Source organism: Corylus avellana, chromosome 10 (assembly GCF_965113065.1).
Source record: "Corylus avellana chromosome 10, dhCorAvel1.hap1.2, whole genome shotgun sequence".
Taxonomy (NCBI): domain Eukaryota; kingdom Viridiplantae; phylum Streptophyta; class Magnoliopsida; order Fagales; family Betulaceae; genus Corylus; species Corylus avellana.
In genome coordinates, this window is record NC_142499.1 from 3,659,602 (window position 1) to 3,684,900 (window position 25,299).

General features: G+C 35.3%; 3 protein-coding genes across 5 annotated transcripts; 2 read left to right on the top strand and 1 right to left on the bottom strand.

Moving 5' to 3' along the window:
* Positions 1–1,380: 1,380 nt before the first annotated feature.
* Positions 1,381–4,371, top strand: LOC132191756 (putative disease resistance protein RGA1). The gene is made up of 2 exons (XM_059606845.2): positions 1,381–3,966; positions 4,339–4,371. Exons 1-2 carry the CDS (start codon positions 1,381–1,383, stop codon positions 4,369–4,371), a joined length of 2,619 nt encoding a protein of 872 aa, XP_059462828.2.
* A 3,822-nt stretch (positions 4,372–8,193) lies between these two features.
* LOC132191954 (Glycosyltransferase family 61 protein) lies at positions 8,194–11,262 on the top strand. Of its 3 annotated transcripts, none has more exons than XM_059607100.2 (4): positions 8,194–8,452; positions 8,573–8,871; positions 8,973–9,050; positions 9,638–11,262. In XM_059607100.2, exons 2-4 carry the CDS (start codon positions 8,649–8,651, stop codon positions 10,942–10,944), a joined length of 1,608 nt encoding a protein of 535 aa, XP_059463083.2. In that variant the 5' UTR covers positions 8,194–8,452; positions 8,573–8,648; the 3' UTR covers positions 10,945–11,262. The 3 variants fall into 3 exon arrangements, with proteins under 3 accessions (XP_059463083.2, XP_088367286.1, XP_059463082.2); XM_088511160.1 differs by having other exon boundaries at positions 8,646–8,871; XM_059607099.2 differs by having other exon boundaries at positions 8,194–8,871.
* Positions 11,263–13,602: 2,340 nt separating this feature from the next.
* LOC132191801 (P-loop nucleoside triphosphate hydrolases superfamily protein with CH (Calponin Homology) domain-containing protein) lies at positions 13,603–24,587 on the bottom strand. Its single transcript, XM_059606903.2, has 20 exons — positions 24,499–24,587; positions 24,244–24,333; positions 23,789–23,946; positions 23,369–23,509; positions 22,996–23,251; positions 22,263–22,354; positions 22,071–22,142; positions 20,910–21,011; positions 19,731–19,805; positions 19,207–19,288; positions 18,524–18,619; positions 18,222–18,395; positions 18,035–18,141; positions 17,613–17,788; positions 17,314–17,481; positions 16,887–17,137; positions 16,512–16,675; positions 15,178–15,863; positions 14,096–14,289; positions 13,603–13,994 (listed from the first exon to the last, which is right to left on the bottom strand). The coding sequence occupies exons 2-20, from the start codon at positions 24,308–24,310 to the stop codon at positions 13,930–13,932; spliced, it is 3,126 nt and encodes a 1,041-aa protein (XP_059462886.2). The 5' UTR covers positions 24,311–24,333; positions 24,499–24,587; the 3' UTR covers positions 13,603–13,929.
* Positions 24,588–25,299: the final 712 nt, after the last annotated feature.

Genomic DNA, 25,299 nt, shown 5'->3' on the forward strand with positions numbered 1-25,299 from the left:
TATAGTTGGGCTGCTATTTTGTCTAAAGGCCTTTTGTCTTTCATTTTGTCTAAGGGCTGCTATAATTAATTTCTTTTACGAGTCCTTTAATAGCTCACTAACGAACTATTAACAACTTACTAAACTAACTAATTCTACAAACATCTTCAAACCAAAATATAAAGCCTTGCTCTGTAAATGAGTAAACTTTTCTTTTTCTTTTTTTTTTTCTCCTTTTTCTTCTAATAAGTAATTGGATGAGAAACTTGTCAAAGATCTTGATTGTAGATGTATTGTACTATATATTGTACATGGTTTCCTGATTAATATTAGATCAAGAAAATGGTTGGTCTAGCCTATTGCTCTTGTGCCTATTTGACCTCCAGGACTTGGTTAACATTTATAAACTTTATAACTTCATGGCGTATAGATGGATAGGCAATTTACTATTTTTAAAGGCAGCAACTCTGTAACCTTGACAATTCATATTTCTGATAATAGTTTAGCATACTCTTTGTTGCTTCTATGGGTGATAAAAAAATGCGATTTTAATCAAAATCGAGAAAAATGTATTATTTGAGAGTGCATTTTAAAAAAAATTGAGGAATAAAAATGAAAAAAAAAAAAATCACAGTTTTAAAGGCTAAAAATTCACAACAACTGTTTAGTTGGATAATGCCTCCAATTTTTCCAATGATCAACTATACATTATATATGTTAAAGTATTAATAAAATGATTAAATTTACCATTTCTTATCAACTTAAGCTTTTGCGATAAGTGGTGGTTTAACCTGATATCCGAACCATAGGTCATGATTCAAACACTGACTCCGTCAATTCACTCTCATTTAAATTAAATATTTCACGTGTTGGACACTTTCTTACCATGTTTTAGAAGAAGTGATGGTTTAATAATATATACTTCTTTGACAAAAGAATAAATGACACAATATATAGGAGAATAAAGAATAGCTTCACTCCAAGCCTTTTCAGAATGCATACTTCTTGAAAACACTGAATTGGAACCAAGTTTCTATACAATTAATGTCATATATGTAGGTATTCGATGAGTTCACCATCTTCAAAGGCAGAATATATACTTTTTATTTATTTATTATTATTATTTTATGAAAGAATAAGTAGGACAATAGGAGAATAAAGAATAACATTGCACCCACTTACACTCCAAACCTTTTGTTTGCATTTTCTCGAAATAGAAAAAGAATATATACTTGAATTAAGTCAGTTGCTTACTTCTTGAAAACGCTTGGAACCAAGTGAGTTCCTATAAAATGTCATATGCAGGCATGTTATTGAATTAAATCAGCTGCATACTAATTGAAAACACTTTTCTAAAGTTTAGCAAATAAAAACCTACTTCCTCTTCACCACCTCAAGAACATGGCTGAACTTGCCTTTGGCATCATAGGGAATGTCATAGAGAAGCTTGGGTTCGTTGCTTACCAAGAATTCTGCTTGGCATGGGGTTTCAAAAGCGATCTCGAAAAGCTTCAGCACACCATGTCAATCATTAAAGTGGTTCTCTTGGATGCCGAAAAGAAGCAAGCAAGCGACCCCCTGTTGAGACTCTGGATAGGGCAGCTCAACGATGTCCTTTATGATGCAGAAGATGTGCTTGAGGAGATTGAATACCAAGCTTTAAGGAAGCAAGTGGTGGCCACATATGGCAGCACTTCTACAAAGGTACGTCATTTCTTTTCATCCTCTATAACGCGTGCATTCCCTTTCAAACTGGCTCATAAAATAAAGGGAATTAGAGAGAGGTTAGATGCAATTAATGCTGAAAAGGATCAATTTAAACTCATGACCATAATACATGGAGATGCACATATCATGCACCCGTTGAGGGACATAGATTCAATCTCATTTGTTCAGCCATCAACTGTAATTGGTAGAGGTAAGGACCAAAAAAAGATCATAAATCTTTTGATGCACCCAGATGGTAACAAAAATGTCAATGTAATTTCCATAGTTGGATTAGGAGGTTTGGGGAAAACTGCACTTGCCAAGTTGGTGTACAACGATGAACAAGTTGTTAGGCTTTTTCAATTGAGAATGTGGGTTTGTGTGTCTGAAGATTTTAGTGTTACAAGATTGATAAAAGAAATCCTTAAATCTGCATGTGGTACAATTGATCCTAATTGGAATGTGGATGCATTGCAAACTAAATTGAGAGATGTTTTAAGGGATACAAAATTTCTACTTGTCTTGGATGATGTCTGGAATGATGATCACAATAAATGGATTGGATTGAGAGATTTGTTAATTGGTGGTTGCAAAGGAAGTAAAATTATAGTGACAACACGTAGTAACTCGGTTGCCTCCGCTATGGAAACTGATTCCACATATAGTTTAGAAGGTTTATCCCAAGAGGATTGTTTGTCTTTGTTTGTGAAATGTGCATTGAAGGAAGGAGAAGAAAATCAACATCCAAACCTCTTAAAAATTGGAAAAGAAATTGTGGAAAAATGTAAAGGGGTTCCGTTGGCGGTGAGGACTTTAGGCAGCCTGCTTTACTCAAAAGTTGATGAACATGAGTGGGAATTTGTAAGAGATAACGAAATATGGAAATTAAAACAAAAGGAGAGTGACATCTTACCTGCATTGCAATTGAGTTACGATCAAATGCCAATTCACTTGAAGAGATGCTTTTCCTTTTGTTCTATTTTCCCAAAAGACTACATATTCTATTCAGATACTTTGATTCACATGTGGATGGCACATGGACTATTACTTGAAACATCTCTTAATAAAAAGCAAAAGTTGAAAGATGTTGGGGACTTGTATATAAATGAGTTGTTGTCAAGATCTTTCTTCCAGGATGTTGACAAATTGTTGCCTTGCTTTCCCTTGTATACCTTTAAAATGCATGATTTGATCCATGATCTTGCAATCTCAGTTGCACAAGGAGAGTGTTCAGTAGTAGACTTGGGAAACAAAGACATTTCTGGAACAATTCGTCATTTGTTATTTTCAGTAGAAGACTTGAGTCAAGAAGTTCCAAAATGCTTAGACAAGTTAACAAAGGTGCGCACTGTTAGGTTCACAGCCGAACTGCCCGTGCCCTTAGTTGAAGCATGCATCTTTAGATTCAAGTACTTGAGATTGCTTGATTTAAGTGAATCATCTTTTGAGGTGTTGCCAAGTTCTATTGGTACTTTGAAGCATTTGAGGAATCTCGACCTATCTAATAATAATAGAATCAAGTTACTTCCTAATTCCATCGTCAAGTTGCACAAGTTGCAAACATTAGTGCTTCTTGGATGTAGTGAACTTGAACGGTTGCCCAAAGATATAAGAAACATGATCGGTCTCCAGCGTTTGTCTGTAACAACAAAGAATACATGCTTGTTGGAAAATGGATCCTTGAATTCTCTTCAGTTTTTGGATGTAATTGGTTGTTCGAGATTAGAAGTTTTGTTTCATGAAATAGACAGTCAGTGCCTCACCAACCTTCGGACATTGATGATAGGTGGTTGTGAAAGTTTGACCTCTTTGTCACTCAATATCAAGCATCTAACTGCATTGGAGTTCATACTAATTTCTGGTTGTCCAAGCCTTAATTTGATGGGAGGAGGAGAAGACAATCAAGATCTCAAGTTGAGCCTCCAAACTTTGCTTATTGAAGGTTCACTAATGTTGGAGGTTTTGCCGCAATGGCTCCAAAGATCTGCTAATACTTTACAATACCTACACATCGTAGGTTGTGAGAACATTACGGCCTTACCTGAATGGTTGCCAATTCTCAAATCACTTCACACACTTGTGATTCAATATTGTCCTAAGTTGTCATCTCTTCCGGAAGGAACACATCATCTCACTGCCCTAAGAAAATTGGAGATTAGAGGTTGTCCTAAATTGAGTAGGAAATGCAAACGGGAAGATCAGTCCAAGGTCGCTCATGTACGAGAGATTGAACTTGATGATGACACAAGGAGTACTTCAACAGAAGAAGAAGATGATCAGGTAAGGGCCGTTCTTTCTTCTTCTTCTTTAATTTGGTCTTAAACTCTTAATGCTCGATTGATCCAAACCCCAGTATTTCTCATATAAATGTGTGTATTATTCGAATTTAATTGATGTAAGCTAAAATGAGAAATATCTCATGAAATTGTTTATTATTCATTAACTAACATTATATATTTTGAATACATGATCTTGAATTACAGGCCAGTATAACACACTCTGAATATATATCAGACTAGACCGAATTCTAGCAACTTGAAGTAGTAGCTGGTAAGATTGGATTGTTATTAACTTTTCTTTTGTAATCACATATATATTTTCTCTGTTTTATTCTCCTCTTTATTGATTTATATGTATATGTACATTTTGCAGCTTCCATGCCATGAGTTTCGCATGCATGCATAAGATGCAGTCAGTGCAACTGCAAGCCTCTGAATTGAATGCAAACTCAATTCAAAGTAATGCATATGTTCCTTCATTAAATTGTAAATATTTTCTATTATTGTAATTTGGATTAAGAGATGTAAATAAATCAACATTTCTATCGTTGTAATTCTAGCTACGATCATGCAAACAAATATTCATTTCCATTCTACTTTTCAATGAGAATGTAAATAAATAAATGGGATATTGACTTGTATACTTTTGAGACAACCTTAATTAGTTTCATCTTGATCAAGATGTTCTTCATTTTAATTGACAGTGCAAAGATCGATCATTAATTATTTCGTTTTTTTACATCGGAAAATTCGATTTCCATGAAAGCAATCATTGTTGTCATGTTCATTAATTAATAAATTTCGATGATGTTGGGTTCCCATGATTGAAGTCTACAATATAAGGGAAGAACACAAATATAATCCAACTGGAAAAACACTGCGAACAAGTTTGAAAAAGGAACATGCAAATATGCTGAAGTACTATTCTAATAAATTTATCTTTTATATCTCATTAACGATTTCTTTTCTTGTTCTATAATATAATAACCTAACATGTTAAGTAAAGTAATCAATTGATATAAGGGAAAATTATTAATTTGGTCCGTGAAATTTAAAGTTGTATCAAGCTGATCCTTCGGATATCAAAAGTATCTTAAAGATAAATGAGGTAATTAAGTTAACTATCTAAAATGGTCATTGTCGCTTACATGTGGGGATTGGAATAAGATCCTCTCCGTTTCATTTGAAATGTGAAATCATGATTCTAATTTTCAAAATTGGACCTGGTATACGATACAGACATGTGTCAATTTCCCTTTCATTGCTTTTGCAATTTGCACATTGATTGAAGGCAAATCCAAATAAGGAGATCGTTTTCAAAAAGGAAACTTTTTACTTCCTTCGGACGGGGAATATCTTGCCACCTTGATTTAGACCATTTCTTATTTTATGGTCCACCTTCATTTTTTAGTATATTGTCAAGGAATCTCCCATTGCAACTTGGAAGGCTGAAAAGCACCCTATAACTTTTTTCTTTTCTTTTAATTTTTTATGTATTAGTCTATTATTTTGGTTCAAGTGGCTTGGGAATCTCCTCCAATGATGATATAATTAAGATTACAATTTTGAATCTATATTTGATCCCTAAAAATCACCTCTCCAATTCCAAAGGGTTGAACTTGACTTCGCAGTTGGACTAACATAATAGAAACTGTCAAGTCAGTACTATGAGACGGAAGCATAATAAAGAAGTGGTTTTTAGCTCTTTAATCAAATGCATTAGAAAAATGCTTAAACTCACGTCATTATCCCACAGTTATCTTACCCTGCTAAAGTAACGAGGTCTACTAGTCCTTGATCTTTATATGTTTTGTAATATAAAGGAGAAACCAGTTCCTTATAACAGGAAAGTAAAATAGTCTAAACAAAAAGTAAAATTACTATTTTACCCTTATATTATAAGAAACCAAATATTTTTTCGGTTCAAACAAATCGAAGAGATTTATGGTCCATAGAAATTAGGTCTCCAACATTTACTCAATCCATTAATGATTATTTATTAAATATTTCAACAATGCCTACAATTTTAGACTTTTTTTTTTTTTTTTGGGTGCGTGTGTGGGCTAGCAATTTGAGACTAGGGGCTTCTTTCAGGTACCTTTTGATTTTCAGCGGCATATCTATTGCCGTGGAAAATTGGTGAAGCACGCGCGCGTGGGCGTGGGCTTGGGCGTGCAGTACCCAAATAACACCCTATCGGAGAGAGTTCCCCGATGCACCAGTGAGTGACTATTAGGCTGTAAACCACCCCACTTGAGATAACTAATGTGATTCTAGGCTGACAGCACGTGATCTGATTTTTTTTTTTTTTTTTAGCAACATGTCATATATATATATTTAATTTTTTTTCCCTTTCTCACACACACATATATATATATATATATATATATGGCTTAATCATACTCAAATAAGCCTTTTATAAATTTATAATCTAAAATTAGAAAATATATATATATATATATATATATATATATATATATATATTAACAAGTTCTGAAGGTCACATGCCGCATGTGGTACATGCATGTGAACTGATCTATTCTGCACAATAGTCATATTTATAGAGCACACGGAGGGGTCCATTACTACGTGCATTTTCTCCCCATTAGCCCGAAATTGACACATGCAATATAACCTTTAGTTAGGCTGAAAAAGGGCATCATACACTAGTCCCTGCAGTGAACATTGGGCTGGAATTTATCTGCAATGATTTTACATTAGTAGTCGTTTTTAGTGCAATCTTTCGTCTCATGGCAATCAAGACTTTATGTTGTTGTCATAGGCGTGCCGTTCTAAATCTAATCATTTGATTGTTATAAAAATTGCCTTTTGGGTAGCTCTTTCCTTGATCGATAGGCCAAGAAGTTAAAATTATTGGATCCAATCATTTATTTGGCCTATTTTTTTTTTTTTTTCGTACTTTATCACCTGTAAACTTGTTGGTGTTCCCTATTCCTCCATGCATGTCTGGCTTCTGTTTAGTTAATTAAATTAATCTTAAAAAAAAAAAAAAAAAATTGGGCCTATCCTCAACTAAGTACTCAGATTCCCTTGAAGAATCATTTAATCTATACAAATTTTGAGTACTCATGAGGGGTAGTGTTAATATAACATGGTTAATATTTATCTAGAAAAAAAGGTCTTATAAATTGGCTTCTCTTGACTAATGCCTTTTAAAATGTATTTTTATGTATTTGTTTGAAAGCGTGATTTGATGTGACATTAATATAAAAGTAATTTTCGAGTGTTTTGCCGTTCTTATTCAAATAGAAACTTAGTTAAACTTGTTATATTGTTTTACTTTGGAAATAGGATCCTCTACATTTCTTGTAATGTTTGGGTAGAAACGGGTCAAACAAATCGTGTTGGACTATGTCAAACGGGTTAAATAGGTAAACGGGTCAAGTAGGTTATGTTGGGTTATTCGTGAGTTGTGAACTTGGGGTGTAAAACTAAAAAAAAAAAATTATTGGGGATGTTAAAAAAAATTGGTTTGTGGGTATATCTTGAAAATAAAAATTTAGGGAAACTTTTAAAAATTTTGGTGGGCCGCAGCCCTAAGGGTACACCTAATTTCGCCCCTAGTTATGTTAAAGTTGAAAGGAAAATAAGAGTTGCGTTCAAATTAACTTTTAAGAGGCTGACGGGTCAAGTGGGACAGACCCTGACTCGACGACTCAAAATTATTAGCCTTTTAACTTTTTTTTTTTTAAATAAATAAACATCTTAAAATACCAAAAAAAAAAAAAATCAAATTATTTTAATTTTAGTTTTTTTTTTTAATATCAGGTCAAAACATTTTGTTCAAATAAAAAAAAAATGAAAAAACAAAAAAAAAACAAAACACGTTACAAATTTGACAACTGACCATGACACGCTCCAAAACTCTTGAAGAGGCGCGTGCAATGCAGTGCAACAATCCCCGTTAGGCTGCGTTCGCACCCGCACTTCCCAGAAGGGAAAGGCCAAGGAGCCAAGCCAACAATCAATCCACAGGTCTTTCCAGTTTTTAGTTCTTCTTTACACGCCTTTGAGTCTTTGACTGTTAAACAATACAAAGAAGCATCAATTCAAAGGAGGCTGGATTAGCCAGCCAGCCACCCTCCTTTGACAGCTGTCTTTCACTTCTCTCTAAGCATTTGTTCTCTCTCTCTCTCTTCTCTCTGACGAAACACGCAGCGAACCCCAGAAACGACCTCCATAAATATTGAATAATATTTGAATGGGAAGAGAAAATAAATATATTGTTACGGATAACATATATAAAAAATATGTAAAATATGAGTTTTTTACATATTGTTACGAATATCAAAGCTATATGTAAATACATATAGCTTTGATATTCCCACAAACGAATCACAGAGCACAAACACGCTCAGCACTGCAGCAACTTGCCAGCTTCTCTTACAAGTTACATCTCTTTCTCTCTGTCTCTCTCTGTCACTCAGAAACAGAGGATCCCCCGAAACACCCTACTCGGAGATGAAGTAAGACACCCAACTCGTATTTTTTCCTCTCTTTCTCTCGCTTTCGTTTTTTCCTTTCTTGGGCTTACTTCAAAATCTCTCTCTCTCTCTCTGTCTCGTTTGGTTCACATCGAAACCCAGTTCAAAAGCTGAAAAAGTTGAAGAAAGGAAAGAAAGAAAGGATAATAGTAGTAAAAATCAAAACTTTCCATAGAAAATGGTGCAGTATCATCGCTGTCACCAACAGTGGAGAAAAGGTGACAAACGTATTGAAGAAGATGAGGAGTCTCAAGCCCTTATCATGGAGTGTGGAAGCTCTGGTTGTTACTTCAAGAGAACCAGGCCCAAGCTTATCTCTCTCCTGTTTCTTTCTCTTCTCTCTTGTTGTTTTATATTGGCCCCTCATCTCTTCAGCCCTGGTTCAACTCTCCCTCTCTTCTGTAAGAGCTTTTCTCTCTCATGGCTTGCGTTTGTTTTTCCTTTGGTTTGCTTAGTTTTCCTCTGTTTTCTCTGTTTTGATGTGTCTTTTTGGTTTGTGCAGATTCATTTGGAGTAGAAAAAGAAGGCCCAGTTGCTGACACGGATGCAAATACACCTCTGTGTTCTTCAATCTCTAATGGTTGGTACTCTCTCTCTCTCTCTCTAGGTTCTTCTTTGCTTTTTTGGGTATCCTATATTATTATTTTCCCGCTGGAAGTTCATTCGAACAGTTTCGACATGATTGACCATGTTAGAATAAAATCTCCTCAATCTCCATTTGGTAGGTGAGAAAAGTTCAGAAAAGAATTAAATAATTAATTTTGATCTTAAGTTGTTAGGTGTTTAAGGTTAGTGATTTAAGTTCTTTGTAACCATAAGTACTTTGTAAAATAAAAGTGGAAGTCTCCCCTACCCCACGTCCACTTTCGACCTTCAGCAGCAGGGGTTGTTTTTCACCCTTTGGTTTGAGTTTGATCAAACAATGGAATCGTGAAGTATTATTAAAAATACTTATTTGATTTGTTAGAATATTAATTAAATGATTAAATCAATCCTTTCCTATTGGTGTAAGCTTTTGGGGTTAAACATGGAATCCGAGCCAAATGTCATGAGTTATTTTGCTATCCACGTAAAGCTTTTGGGATAAGTGATAATTTAACATGATTGTTGTTATTTTCTTGTATGATTTCTTTTATTTACTTATTTTTCTGCATAATATAAATGCAGGAACTATGTGTTGTGATAGAAGCAGTATCCGTTCTGATGTTTGTATCATGAAAGGGGATGTAAGAACACACCCTACTTCCTCTTCAGTCTTCCTTTACATCTCAAGAGACACAAAGGGTTTCATTGATTATGCTGAAGAAGAGGGAGATGAGGAACTCCAACACGAAAGGATCAAACCGTATACACGAAAATGGGAAACAAGTGTCATGGACAGCATTGATGAAGTAGACCTTATTGCAAAGAAAGTGCATTCTGGTATCAACCACCATTGTGATGTCTGGCATGACGTTCCGGCCGTGTTCTTCTCGACGGGAGGATATACAGGAAATGTTTATCATGAATTCAACGATGGGATTCTGCCATTATTCATTACTTCACAGCATTTCAACAAGAAGGTTGTGTTTGTCATTCTTGAATATCATAGCTGGTGGATTATGAAGTATGGAGATGTACTTTCTGAACTCTCGGATTATGCAGCAATAGATTTTAGTGGGGACAAGAGAACTCATTGCTTCCCAGAAGCCATTATTGGCCTGAGAATCCATGATGAGCTCACTGTGGATTTTTCTTTGATGCAGGGGGGTAAGAGCATTGTTGATTTTCGAAATCTCTTAGACCGAGCTTACTGGCCTCGAATTAGTAGTTTGATCCAAGATGAGGAACAAGAAGCGCGAGAGAAATTGGAACAGAAGCTTTCTTTGTTCCCAACATCAGAAACCTTGATGAAAATGGGAAAGGAAGCGCAAGAGGATCAATTAGAGAAGCCTAAACTAGTGATTTTATCTCGAAATGGGTCTAGAGGGATAACTAATGAGAATTTATTGGTGAAAATGGCGGAGGAAGTCGGGTTCCGAGTCAACGTGTTGAGGCCTGACCGAACAACAGAATTGGCAAAGATTTATAGGGTTCTTAATTCAAGTGATGCCATGGTTGGTGTCCATGGGGCTGCCATGACCCATTTTCTCTTTATGAGACCTGGCTGTGTGTTTATTCAAGTTGTCCCCCTTGGAACTATATGGGCGGCAGAGACGTATTATGGGGAACCTGCAAGAAAGCTTGGTTTGAAGTACATTGGCTATGAAATTGTTCCTAAAGAGAGCTCACTGTATGAGGAATATGATAAAAATGATCCTGTTCTTAGAGACCCAAATAGCGTGAATGAAAAGGGATGGCAATACACAAAGAGTATCTATCTTGAAGGCCAAAAGGTGAGACTAGATCTCAGAAGATTTAGAAAGCGGTTGGTTCGTGCTTATGACTCCCACATTTCTAAGATGACCCGGCATGTTCATCTCCAATCACAGTGATTTGTTATTGTTTCACATGGTTTAATCTGTTGTCCTGCACTCTTATCATTGATTCTGCTGAATGTTTTAGATTTGTAAGTAGGAAATGAGAAATAGGAAAAATTCTTTGTATAGATTATTGAGGTGTGTATATCAAGCAGCAAAAAGAAAAAAAAAAAAAAAAAAAAAAAGCTTATTTTCATGTAAAATATTAGCAGGCCTAAAACGACAGCTCTTTCTTTTCTTGTACAAATTTGGATTACTGAAATGTATTGAACATGGGATTTCTCAACTACTGATTCTTCATACTTTTATTATGCATTTCCTTAATATGATAAATCTATGAGTTCACTATCATCATATGAAATTCATTGATGATGGACTTCCTGAAGCTTTCAGGTTCTACTTTGTCTGTGTTTTTTGTTCCAATGAAGCAAATAACATCTCTGATCAACCATGATTTTATAATTGGCTATGGTTTTCTGAACCTCTATATTTTATCCATTTGTGGTGTTTTCATGTTCTATTTAATGTAATTCATAGATAATGACTTTGTATCTTTGTGCATTAGCAGAAAATATCAAGACTATCTTGTAGCTTTGAAAATGATCTTGAACAGGTTTTAGGTTTAAGGTGGCATTGCTTTCAACACTACATCCCACTTTCCCAACCGGTGCCTCGGGTTGGTATCAGGGTTCCGGGAAATTACTACCACGGCAACTATTGGCCGGAGCCTTAAGAAGGTAAAGAACAGATTAAAGAAGGGGAGTTCATTGGCCTTGAATCATTGTACAAGAAAGTTGCCCAGAATTCAGAGAGTTGCTTTGATTTTGCCCCCTTGTTTGTGGTTACTTTTATGCTGAATGAGAAAAAGGGTTTCAAGGGCAAATTTTATACCTCAAAAGAGGCCATTGTTGGTGTAATGGTAAGTCTTGAGCCGCATAGCACAATCAATGATGCAGGTTTGTTTTTTTTAGAGAGGTCACATTATATGAAGATGCTTGAAGATCAATCCTGCCAAAATCTAAGCAAGAGTTGCTTTCAACTTTTTCTAATTTCGCCAATTCTGCCAAAATCTAAGCAAGAGTTGCTTTCAACTTTTTCAATTTTCGCCAATTCTGCCAAAATCTAAGCAAGAGGTGCTGAAAACTTTTTCTAATTCGCTTTGCTTCCCCAAAATTAGCTTTTGACTTTTTCTAACTTTGCCAAAATCTAAGCAAGAGGTTCTTTCTATATTCTCTGATTTGCTTTGCTTCCCAAAATTAACTTTTGAAACAATTGGTTGAATCTTAACACTATTTAATGTCGTGAGACATTTTGAGCCCTTCATTTAATCTAAACCGATCCAGATTAAAGTCATAGTATCTCATGCAATACCTAGATTTCAAAGCCAAATGGCCAATCAAATTTGAACTTGTGACTCAAACTCCAAACAAATCTAATATACTTGAAACAGAAATGTCTTCTAAACCGGGTCATCTGAAATTCCTTTCAGTCCGGTCTATAATATTGTCGTGTGTCATTTGAGCATATGAGAAGCACATGTTTGCTTTTTTAATAGTTCTATTAAAAAAATCATATACTCCTTCCATGCTAAGGTACATACAAAAAATTTATAAATTGGGTTAGACAAAATTCTTCCGTCCTAGTTTGGAGAAAATTTTTGTCCACATACTTATCATCAGTTGCCTTTCCCCTAGTGGGCCTAGTCCTTTTCTAATTATTTTCATCAACTCACAAGTGTAATATTGTCGGGTGAATGAAAAGAGCACGCGGTGTGCTCAGCACGCCAGTGCAATTTTTTTTTTTGCATTAAAATATTAAAAAAAAAAATTTCCTTCACGGCGTGCTGTACTCTGAATCACGGCTCAATATTGTCATACAAGGATTTTATCACTGTCCATGTCAATATGTTTCTTGGACATTATTATTGGGTTGAAGTAGTGAAAGATACATGTTCCAATATGATGGGCCTTAAAAATAGCTTACAATTTTGAAACTCTTATCCTACCTATGACAAGGACCTAAGTTCATAGTGGACGATGATTGCACTGAGACAATCTATCTCAAAGATTTGCGTTTTCATTAGGGTAATGATTTAGAAATACTAATTTTGGAATGATTTAGATGCTCAACAAGGGCGGAACTAGACTTTTAGGTAAGGGGGGACGGGCAAAAAAAAAAATTTTAGGGAGAGGAGGGTGTAAAAATCTAATTTTATAAGGATTATTTCATAAAACGTATAATTTTTGGGGCATTTTAAAATTTTTGAGAGGACTATTGCCCTCCTAAGGTATGCCGTGGTTCCGCCCCTGGCCTCAAGCCATAATGTTGGTTGTATGTACTTATTAACAACAATTAACAATATTGCGAGTGATTTAGGTACAATTACACAAATGTCCATAATGCAAGAATAATATTACACTTTCAACAATACATTGGTTCCACCTCATTTGCAGGAGTCAACCAACCCTTATTTAAATGCAAAAAACAATTAACTCTTCAAGTACATCCTCATGGGTTGTGTCTTGAACCACATTTTCTACAGAGCTTGTAACAGTAAAAATAAGGAAAGCTGTTATGGTTTTCAGCTTACCAAAACAGTCTTGATGAATGATGATACAGTAACTCGAGCAACATGCCGCAAGTAGCTTAAACTTGGAAAAAAATGAAGGCTTTTTATTAAGGAAAATTCAAAGATACACAGTAACTGGGATATGGTATTTCTACATGAAGTGATGAAGAATCAGTTACAAGAAAGCAAAGACATTTTGGAGTCAAAACTTGGCTTCATAACGAGTAGATCAATTATGAATCAGGTCACAATCAGCAGAAAGTTCATCTCATTTGATATTCTATTCCTTCTCTACATAGACTGTGTGTTAATAGTGTCAGATCACTCCATCAAAGCAATTGTTTGAGTTGTTGTAGCTTAATTGTCAGCATCTGTTAGAATGCTTCGAGTCAAAGCACCACTGCAGTCATCTTCACCAAATATCATACTATCTATTGCCACCGTTTAGTAATCTTCGTTGGTGGTTGGAGTGAAAGAGGTGTCTGGTCCTTTGCATCTACAGAAGAAAACACTAGTAATCTCAGATCATAAACAGATAAAGAAGATTTTAACTTATTTGCAGAATTAATTTAAGGACACTCATATTGGTTTACTTACTAGAGTCAATGGGCTTCCCTCCAAGAGATGATCTTCGGGACTTGTCAGATCCTGATGGTTGGATGCCGGTTAGTGATTGCCTCCTCTGTGTCCTAGCATTAGCAGTCACTGGCGACTTCGCGTCGTTAATATTTATTGCAACTTTGATGGGTGACCGTGGTTCCATCCGATTCTGTTGGTTCCTGCAATTTGGCCTGGAAATGTTGAAACAACAAAACATTTCAGGAAAATATTCGAGCTCACCTTAGACTGTGATGCGGATGTCACTTGGTCCCTACACTTCTAATTTTTTAGTAATGTTACACCTACAACTTGCTGACACGTGTTAACATGTGATTGGAGTCACGTCAGCCATTAAAAAAAATTTAACACCCTCTAATCACTTGCTGACACACGTCAACAATTTATAAAAAAGTTGTAGATACGTTATTCTTTAATTTTAACAATTTACTCTCCGGATGTTGAATTTTACAAAATTATTTTATGAAAAATTCTTAAAGTTATTTTCACCACATCATCAATAATAGTGAAATGACATTATTGCCTATTACCATTTTTTCCCCAAAATTGGGGTTAGCTGCAGCCCTACAATTCCATGCATGTATCTTCTGTATCGGGTTTGGGGGTGGGTTGTTGCTACTGGAGGAGTCTAGATCAATATTGGCTATCAATGGGGGGATCTCTCCAACCCGTGACTAACCATATCTCAAGGTCTGTGTGCATAAGGGGCATTACAATAAGTCTGTGTGAGAGAACTCACAGTCTGCTACATATTTCATACCTTATATATATATTGAGTTAGGAATTCAGTTAGGATTTAACAAAAAAATTTAAAGTTGAAAGTACAAGGATCAGCACCCACATTAAAATCTAAGGGTGACATTTGTAAAAACTCCAGTATTACATTTGTATATTCATGTAATGATGGCGCCCTAGCTCTACTATCCCCATTTTTTTTATTACTAATATTTTAAACAAGCCATCATAATTAAAGATAATATGCATGAGATATATTGTGACACCCAAAGTTCCTTACTATTATTGGAAAAGAACTAATAAAAAGCAAAAGAAAAAAGTCTGACCTCTTCTCAGAGCCATTAATCAATTTTCCAATTGTCCGCAGCGATCTCCTTATTTGAGATCCCTTACCATTTACGCTACTAATTAAGTTGGGTGTCTGGCAGTCTGTAGGAAGACTAAGCTCACTTTGCATCACAATCTGGACCTCATTTCTGGCCATTACTGGCGGCTCAGGTGTCTTGGGTAGTTGAAGAGTAGAAATTTGTGTTATACCACCTGTTTTTGTAACTCGCTTCTGATAGATGGTACTAGTAGGACTTTGAGGAGGCTTGGCATGAGAGACCTCCCTTGTCATAGAACCACCATTGCTGAAATGCCCATAAGACTTCGTGACCGCTTCTGCATCTTGAATATGACCATACTTTTGCACTGACACAGCATCGAATGATAGAGGCTTGCTTACATCATCTGAAACTTTTATCTGCAAATTATCCTTCTTAATATATCTTGGGCCTTCCAAACTCAATCTTCTTGAACGAGTTGGTACAGAAGGGGTTCCCTTTCTATCTTCAATATTCATGGCGTTTTCACTCTTCATGGTGCCACAATTCTCAATGCTTAGTCTTCGAGGACGTGGTGGAGTTCTCTCTGTCACTACTCTTGGTTTTCCATATGGAGATTTTGGCTCCTTTTTGAACTGTATACTCTGTGCTTCTTTGTTTGCCAATGCCTTCTTAAGGCTCTCAATCTGCAAGATTCAAAGAAAACATAAACCCATTACGGCAATTAAGTCCAAGGGAAGGCATTTCAAGGCTTCCATTTGAGACAGCCAAAAATATAGCACTAATGACCTATCACAGTGAGGTTTCGGCAACCATCTATCTCATGACAAACAAATGCCTTTAAACTAATAAGTTCATGAAATAAAAATAATCATTCCATCAGAATAACTTTTAAACCATGAAAAGTTCCAACCATTACCAAATTATTCAAGTTGAACAATTTTCTTATAAATATTCCAGCTTTGAATGTATTACTAAATGCAAAGGAGGCGAATCAACTAAAATAAACACCAACATTCTTTTTTCCCTTTCTTTTCTTTTTCATAGAAACAAAAAACACTAATATTGGAATCGGTTTCCAAGAATATATTATCCAGAAATTGCAATGAACCATGACAGGTACTGGTGTCTGGACAACTAATAATGCTTTGTTAAAGCATATCTGCATGATGGCAATAAATAAGGAAGACTTGCAGAATAACATCTAGACAGCCAATCAACATTTGGGATGAATGAAAGAGAAAAAAAATGGCCCAAAGATGGAAGACAGGAGGGGAGGAAAAAAAAACTTATGAAACATGCAATGAAGTGGCAATTTGTCTGAATTTGTTTACCTGTTCTTTGAGTTGCATAACCTCACTGCTCTCCTTGTTCAAACGAGCAGCACCAAGTTCAACAGTTGAAACCCTCTGAGCAAACTTCAGAGTAGTAACTGTTTCACCAAAAGAATCTTCTTCCGGACTCACATGAGCAAACATTAAAGTCTTAGCATGTCCACCTAAAAACAATTTCCAGATAGAGGACATTCAGTACAAGACCAAAAAGAGTAAACTACTTTGTAGAACAACAAAATCCTATCAAGTTCAGGCCAAAAGAAAAGAAAAATCAATGACATGATATGGTGTGACCTGTTTGGAGAACCAATAAAAAAGCAAAGTACACTGTATAGAGACATGCTAGTGTTTTGGAAAGAGGCACACATTACAGACCTAAGGAGTCTTGTAAGAGAAGTGTGAGCTTGCTGTTTCGGTAAGGGATGTGGGTGTTTTTCTGAGCCAAGGCCATAATAACATCCCCTAAACAAGAAAGAGACTTATTAATATACTGTGCCTCCTTGAGCCTGTCTCCGGTAACTTCAGATTTGTCCACTCGTTCACTTCCTGCAAGGTCTACCAAATGCAGAGAACTACGGAGAATGCCACCGGATGTATCTTTTCCATGCACATGTACTGTGAGGACACTGCACATCCATAAACCACAATATTATTGTTGAACTCAACTACTTATTCTTTTCAAACTTAACAAACTTCAAATATTACAGTATATGTCTAGGTATGAAGTGAAAAGGTAACCTTTTCTCTAATACCTACTAAGCAAGTTCAAACAGTTCGCATAACTTAGCTCCTACAAACTGACCTGTGGGAACGACTACTTCGGTTGTTCATTGCAGTAGAACTGACAACACGATTCACCTCACCAAGTTTCATTAGGTTCAGAACATCCGTGGTAGACTTAACAGAACATATAGTAGCATCCGGAAGACTCAACCCATTATCACTAGTGCAGCTCCGAATTTCTAATTTGTGCTTTGTTAAGAAAACAGATTAACTTCATGTGCATAATCAAAACACAATACGACATAGAGTTTCCGCATCTTTAATACTCTTATAGATGTTTAATAGTAAAGCTAAAAAGCCAATATGAAAGGATATTTAGTGGTTGATGAATCTTCTGCAAGAAGGTCCCGTACTTGCTCATTATATATTTCAACCATCTGGACATGAATGTCATAATTTATGATGTCTTTCCTTCTATCAGACATCTGGAAGAGATAGTTGAGAGCAAGAAAATTAATCCCCCTGTCCTTTGTTGACCCACCTGATGGACCACTCTGTCATCATATAAAAGAATCAGATGGACGAATCAGATGTGTGAAACTCTTAATAGCTTTTAGCCAGTCTTTATCCTATACACATGAGATGCAAAACAAATGGGCGGCAACCATAAATCCTTCCTACTTGAAAGACAATCCGGTATCCCTATATTGGATATCCAGATTAATAAAACAAAGGGATATATGAAAAGCTGCAGAAGATTAACTATATAGAAGCTAAATCTCATAATGTATATATCTTACCATGGTATGTGTTTTTCCGGATCCAGTTTGACCATAAGCAAAAATGCATACATTGTAACCATCCACCACGGACCTAATTAATGGTTGGATGTCCTTAAAAACCACATCTGGAAATAAACGGTAATATTTGTAAAGAAATTTGATTAATGTAAAACCAATAATTTAGAAGAATCTCATGTGATATTACCTTGAGTAGCAGTTGGACCAAACATCCGGTTAAACTGAAAAACTTTCCTTCCATCTTTATGGGGCTTTAATGGATCTAAGATCACAAGTGAGCCATCCTCTCCAATGAAATCTATCACAGTTTTGGCTTCAGCAGTGAAGGAGGGCCTAATTCTGCAGTAAACTCGAATGTTACCTGAAGATAATATTAATCAGGAATAAATCATTAGATTTAATCTTAATGCTGAAAATTAAATTGTCCTTTTAAATACTTCAAATAAGAATAGGAAAAGTTTAGTATATGTCTTCAAAAAGTACACTAACCTTTCAAATCCTGGACCATGTTGTATAAATTCCTGTTCTCTTTCACAACCTTGTAATATCCACTAGCAGCAAAGGACAACTCCTGTACCTGACTTTCTGAACCCAAACCAAAGACAAACATATTTTGCACTTCAAGAAAAATTCTTTATAAATCTTGATGACTCTATAATATGCATATGATTATCTAAATTGATCATCAAGCCAATAGATGGATTTAGGACATCAATCCATTTCACAAGCTCTATATGCTATACAAAAATGGCAATCTTGGCAAGATCACAAAATACTAGTGTCAACTAAATAAGACAGATTAATGGCTAAAATACACCAATAAACACATATATTTTCAAAAAGAAAACACCAAAAATCTTGCTTCCTGGAAGTCATAGATGAATATAGATGGTAAGGACATAAATATGGAAAAGACAAAGGAATTTTTTTTTTTTTTTTGAAAGAAGTGAGATTTAAGCAGAAATCCATTATCGCATTTGCAGTTTGCTCTGTGAGTATGGATGCAAATGCCATGGTCTAAGAAAACTTAAATTGATATATTGGGGAAAAAAGGGGAAGAAATGCTTTGGTTTATACATATAAATTGATTGAACCTTGAGAACTAATTTACTGTTAAGTTCCATAACCAAAACAACAATGATTCACTTATTCAAGTTCCTTTAGTAACATACCCAGGTCTTTCAAATCTCTCTGCAACTGGGACTGTAAGTGTTCGAACTCCCTCTTTGTTGATGATAAAAGAGACTTGAGATCCTGCAATATGAAAAATATTCCCACCTTAAGAACTAAATATCTGCAACACCCCATCACATGTCTTATTATAATCATATGAGAAAACTAAATTGGATTTTCTGATTATCCTCAGGTTTTCATAGAAATTTTATAATAAGATTTTATATTAAAAATTGAATGAATCCGTCTCAAATTCAACTCTACGTATTTTCATTTACGTTATCAACAAAAAAATTAAAGACAATCTGGAAACTTCTTGGTGTTGAAGTTTAATTCTCTAAACTTCCAGTAAGTTTATCACTGTCGTATAGTTTTGGGTATTTCTCGGTCCATATAAAGCACCCAAAAAGTGTAAATGACAACCTTTATACCTCAGAAAAAATTATGCTTAAAAACTACAAGAAGTTCATGATTGGAAAAAATAATAGAGAAGAAAATAAAAGAAAAGGAAAGAAAAACTTACAAAAAGTTCCTTCTCTTGCATTTTAAATAGATTCCTGTGATTGCAGTTACCTTTTCTCAAGCGTGCTTTGGAACACTATAAAAGAGATGTTAAAGGAAAATCACAATCCGCCGTCAGAAATTAGAGTGCAATATTAAACACAATAGTTAAATCATGACAAAGTGAGAGTTCTGTGTCAGCTTCTTGGATGCACGGAAATAAAAATTGTAATATCATTGATATATAAATCTAGTATTGATGTCAAATGCATCATGACATACCACCCCTTAAGACGAAAAGAGCTCAAAATTTGACATACATATTGGCAGTAGTTTGTATTGAAAAAAATCAGACAGCAACATGATGCAAAGAGGATTGATTAGCTTTAGTAAATTACAAATGTATGGACATGAAGATGTGGAATTAATGGTGGTTTTCTCAGTATTCTTTTGAAAATGCAATCTATAAAATCATATCAGCTGTCCAACTTTATCATATCACATAAGCTTTTGTCTGTACATGTATAACTGGGGTCATATCAGTATGAGGAATAAAGAATCTTGACAACGAGTCATTGTAGATTAATCAAATCAAGACTAAGATACAAGAACAATCTTATTTCATAAGTTACACATAATACAGTTAAGGCTCCAACTAAAACAAGGAAGTAGATATTCATAGTCAAAGGAAAAAAAATTTAAAACTTGATGTTCTAACCAATGCCATATTGTCAAGTCAACTTATGTTCAGATGATAAAGTAGGGTATCCTTAATAAAGGAACAACCATAATAGATAATAAATTCTATTAGAAATTAAAAATCCATTTAACATGGATAATCTACGAGGTCATATAACATAAATGACAACACATTTCTTGTATGACGCGCGTGTAAAAACATCTGATATAGATTAAAATAACACCTTTCCTTTTCAATACCTCTTAGTATAAAAACACTTCATTATAGTCTAATAATGAAATATCTAGTCTAGCTTCAGGTGAACCAAATGTCACTGCATCTTGCTATGAGACTTCAAACAAGGGTTTAGATGTAAAACAACTCATAGACCACATTTCAAAAGGGAAAGAGAGATCAATTCTTCCTTAAAAGTTAGAATTGTTAAAATCAGGGTTTTAAGAATTAATAATTTCTAGAGTGCATTAATCACAATACGAAATTGTTAATAAGATGATAAGATACCTTCAAATTTTCAAGTGCAGATATATCCTCCAAAGGCGTAAATGTTGATTGTTGAGGTGAGTGACTTCTTTCTTCCAATAAATCTTTGAAATTTACTTGCAACTGATTTTGGACAAGAAGATATAAATACTTTTAGGTTCATAACAAGCTCATGTAAGCAAAAGCATTGGCACAAAAAGGAAAAGGAAAGAGAGCTTCCAAGATGAATGCAGCAGCTCATTGAACCGACCAAACCTATAAAAGTCCCCTCGGTGGCACCAATTGATTTTGAAAATTCCCCACTATCCTTTTCTATCTTATATAACTAAGTAGGGTGATTAATCGCCCAGGTACAATCTAATGCCACCAAATTGTTTTAGTAACAAAACTAGATCACTTTCAAACCATGGTCTAAAGAGTTGTGGCCAATTATTAGAATAATAACTTCAAATCTCTGTTAAGAATTATTCTTTTATATGTACAAAAAAGGAAATATTAATTATAACATTGTGGTCAAATGAGATTGTAAAATGTACCTGGTTATGTATCAACTAATGTGCTCTGATTATGGCCATATAATAAATATGTGCTGTTTTAGAAAATAATCATAATTATACTGTTAATTTGGTAGCCTTCACCTGTTTGTAATTGGTATCTCAACTCTATTAAACTAAGCATTAATCAACTAATTGGTACCTACAAGGCTTATGTTGTTCTCTTTATTTAGCATACAAATCAGATAGCTGAAGCAATATTACAAAAGAATTTGTCTAGCGTGTCAATTGTCATGTGTAAACCAAGCTATTTTAAAAATAAATAGTCTTTGAATTGGTTCATGAAATTTTGTTCATAGTTATTGGTGCTGCTTAGTGCACCAAAGAAAAAAAAATTTGCCTGCGTTTGACCTGGGTATTGGCACATAAATCCAAGGTGAAACCATGTCTACCAAATCTAAGGTGTTCCCTACAAGTTTCCTTAAACTTTGTCCACATCAATCCCCTATACTAAAACTGACAGAAGAGAAAATTAACCTAAAAAAAGGAAAATTTTGTTTCAAGTTTTATTTGGTTCACCTAATGTACTAATGAGCAATTCACAAAAATATATGCCCACACTCGAAGAAATCAAAACTAATGTGACCAGCAAAGAGTGGAATCTCTTCATGAGTCAAATCGAACTGACCTCAGGGAACTTGCTTGGATCCTGTTCCTCCAAATAACTTGACATAATTCTGCTGAGTAGCTTTACTGGATCCTGTAGGACACAAGAGAAAGGTTAAGGGGGGAAAAACAGATCAACTTCATAAATAACTCTATTGCTCAAATTTATATGTGGAATCATAGTAAAGTTTTCTAACAATGTTCTTATTGTTACCAGGTTTCTGTTCCTGAAGGAAGCAAGGAGGCTGTCATCAATATTTTCCTTTGAGTTGACCATGCAGTCAGTGAGTAACTTTACAATATCCGCTGCATCACACATGCAGTAAAATGAATAATTTTGCATTCACCAAGCAACTATGAATTCATGAATTACTATATATGAAGGTGTGGATGCCACATACAACTACATTTTTATTTAGAGCAGGTGTTATCATGTTTAAAGCATATGTAAAAATTCATTGAATTACTTTCTATCCTTCTTTAGCAACCATTTATCATTATGCAGGGTTTCTAGAAGTGTCTACACAAGTTGTGGTATGCAGCATTTTTGACATGGTATAACAGGAAGTAAAAGGATCCTAATAGATGATTTTAGTACAAGAGCTTTTATCCACAACTTGGATACAAATGCAATTATTTTCACTCGACGTCTTTTAAGGAAATCCTATTATTAACAATATTTTCTGTTTAGTTACATTCAAGAAACTCACTTATTGATTTAATGATATTTAACAATTAGCTTGAATAATATCAGTGTCTTGTACTTATAAAAAAACTTAAAAAAAATATCAAAGCCATATAAGCGCCTCATTGATTGATCTAAAAAATAATGGAATGTATGTACAACTAACTAGTACACATATAATGTTTGGTCTACATGGATTCAATAATAATGCCTACATACGAGATAAGAAGACAATTATACACTGAAGAGAGTCCAATTCAACCTTCAAGTTTCTGATTGTCACCCTCAAAAGGCGGCTGTTTCTCAGATGTTCCAGACATATCTAAGCGCCTGCAGGAGTCCAGTGAGGTTGTAGCTGAGGCTCTTGTATGCGTCCTACCGGCAGAATGCATGACCAAAGGAGATTTCACATTTTTGTAAAATCCATTTCTACAGCCCATCTGTTTCCATTCATGATATGATTTAAGTGCCAAGATGCAATCAACAACCTTGGCCACTGACCCTGCCTCTAATGCATCCTGAGAAAAGTAAATACCAAAAATTACTTGGTCAAGTATACATACACACACACACACACACACACAGATATATATATACATAGCACTTATACATATAGAATAGAGTAAATAACCAACCCTTTCAAGATCAGAAGCTTCAAAAGCGGGCAGCTTCAGCTCTTCGACAGCCACTAAAAAGTTCCGGACATTCTCAAAGTACTGAAAGGCAGGCAATGGCTGAGATTCCCCGCATTGTAAATGTGCTTGATTCTCCACAACCTTAGGATAATTTTCAAAATGGAAGCAATAAGAATTCTTAAAGAAATAGAACCCCATGCCTACTTTAGATGGGGAGTAACATTAAAAAAGAGAAGGAAAAAAAAAGCAGCATTCACTCGTCTGAGTCTAATAAGCGGATTGAATCTAGCATAGTAAAGGTGGGGTTGTTTACATTCGAAAAAATATATTAACATATAGCAACCGCATTTCAGTAGTTCAATTTTTTCACAATCTTTAGATTGTGAATTGTTACTACAACTTAATGAAGAAATGGCATACCTTGAGCACTGTTCCTGGGTTAATTTTGTTGATGGCATTGCATAGGATCAGGCCATTTCTCAAGCAAGAAATGAATGCCCTCTCCGATGGCTGTTTCGATATGCCGAGCGGACCCACCAAGCTCTCAAGCCAACTGACAGCTTGGTATCGCCTCCAAGCTGCAAAGATAAGCGTATGAAAAGGGATTCTTAACACGATTCTTTAAAGACCAATGAAAATTCTCCGTTTGGCTTCCAAGAAGATGCAACAAAAGAAAAAAATTGTGATCCTTTACTCGTCTTAGCAAAAACCAACCACTCCGCTGAGTTGGAGAGGGTTGTTATTCTTTTCTTGGAAACCAGAAACAACAGAAAACATAACAAACATGCTTACTTTTCTATCCCTTTCTTTCCATTTTAACATTTCCAGCACCCAAACAGATACATAAACGTAAGAATATATTGAGAAAGACTGACCTGCTTCTTCAGCCTTTCTTGACGCCAAATTAATTTCATGCAGCCCAGTTCTTGCACTATTCTCCATGGAAATCCCAATCTCCTCGCTTCCTGCAACCATCACACAAATGTTTTTCAGAAACCCATTAAAATCCATTTATTCTTCTTGAAAGCAAAACTTCCAAGAAAATAATCACACACATGAACATCACCCATTACTCGCACACACTAAATACAAAGACAAGCGCGCACACACACGCATAGAAAGATACATACAATGAGAAAGAGGGAGCGAGGATTCAAGAAAAACCCAGAATGCAGTGAGAGAGATTCAGAGAAAGAGAGTGTTTTCTGGGAGTTGAAATGGAACAGAGAGTGAATATTGTCTTTCTCACTTTTGGTTTGGGTTAAGGTTATGAAGTGGGGGGCTAGGTTCGGATCCGAACCTGAGGCTACGGAATCGTAACGTTAGTTGTGGGTCATTTTTTTGAATTCAAATGGGTGGGGACGCATGTGCTTTCGTGGTCATTGAGGACGATCTCAACCGTCCTTTTTGACGACGGGATGGTAGAGATCAACGGATGAGATTTATCGGAAAGGGCTGCGTTGAACTTTGGGTTGGGCTTCGTGCTGGGCCTTTGGGCTTTGGCATGTTACGAGGTGTTTGTGGTGGATGATAAATCGCTAGCCTAGCGCGTGTATGGAAAAACCTTATTGGTAAGTCTACTTAATCATGTTACATTCGGAAGGTACATTACACGCGATGTAGTTGCGGTGTGGAGTTAGTTAGTGCTTACATTCCGCCTTGTGATACGTATCATAGCTGTATGGTCCAAAAACTTGGGATTTGCTTTTGCTCGTAATTGGGATGTGAAACATGAACGTGATCTTCCTATATCCTCTTCAATGGAATCGAAATGGAAATTGGGATTATTTATTTATTTTACAGTCAAAATTAGATTTTATAAAGTTAATGATATATATAATATATGTGATAGACAAGTGATAAAAAATATTCTACATTCCATCTTCCATCTATTTCCATAACGTGAAAAAAGTGTATCTACCATTAAATTT

Bases quoted from the DNA above. Each gene is read 5' to 3' on its own strand.
- LOC132191756 (XM_059606845.2), top strand. From the start codon at position 1,381: ATGGCTGAACTTGCCTTTGGCATCATAGGGAATGTCATAGAGAAGCTT. The intron at 3,967-4,338 runs GTAAGGGCCGTT...TACATTTTGCAG, and splicing joins CAGAAGAAGAAGATGATCAG to CTTCCATGCCATGAGTTTCG.
- LOC132191954 (XM_059607099.2), top strand. From the start codon at position 8,649: ATGGTGCAGTATCATCGCTGTCACCAACAGTGGAGAAAAGGTGACAAA. The intron at 8,872-8,972 runs GTAAGAGCTTTT...TGGTTTGTGCAG, and splicing joins TTCAACTCTCCCTCTCTTCT to ATTCATTTGGAGTAGAAAAA. The intron at 9,051-9,637 runs GTTGGTACTCTC...ATATAAATGCAG, and splicing joins GTGTTCTTCAATCTCTAATG to GAACTATGTGTTGTGATAGA.
- LOC132191801 (XM_059606903.2), bottom strand. From the start codon at position 24,310: ATGGAGAATAGTGCAAGAACTGGGCTGCATGAAATTAATTTGGCGTCA. The intron at 17,138-17,313 runs GTCAGTTTGTAG...ATGGATGTGCAG, and splicing joins CGAAGTAGTCGTTCCCACAG to TGTCCTCACAGTACATGTGC. The intron at 14,290-15,177 runs GTCAGACTTTTT...CAACATTTCCAG, and splicing joins ATTAATGGCTCTGAGAAGAG to GCCAAATTGCAGGAACCAAC.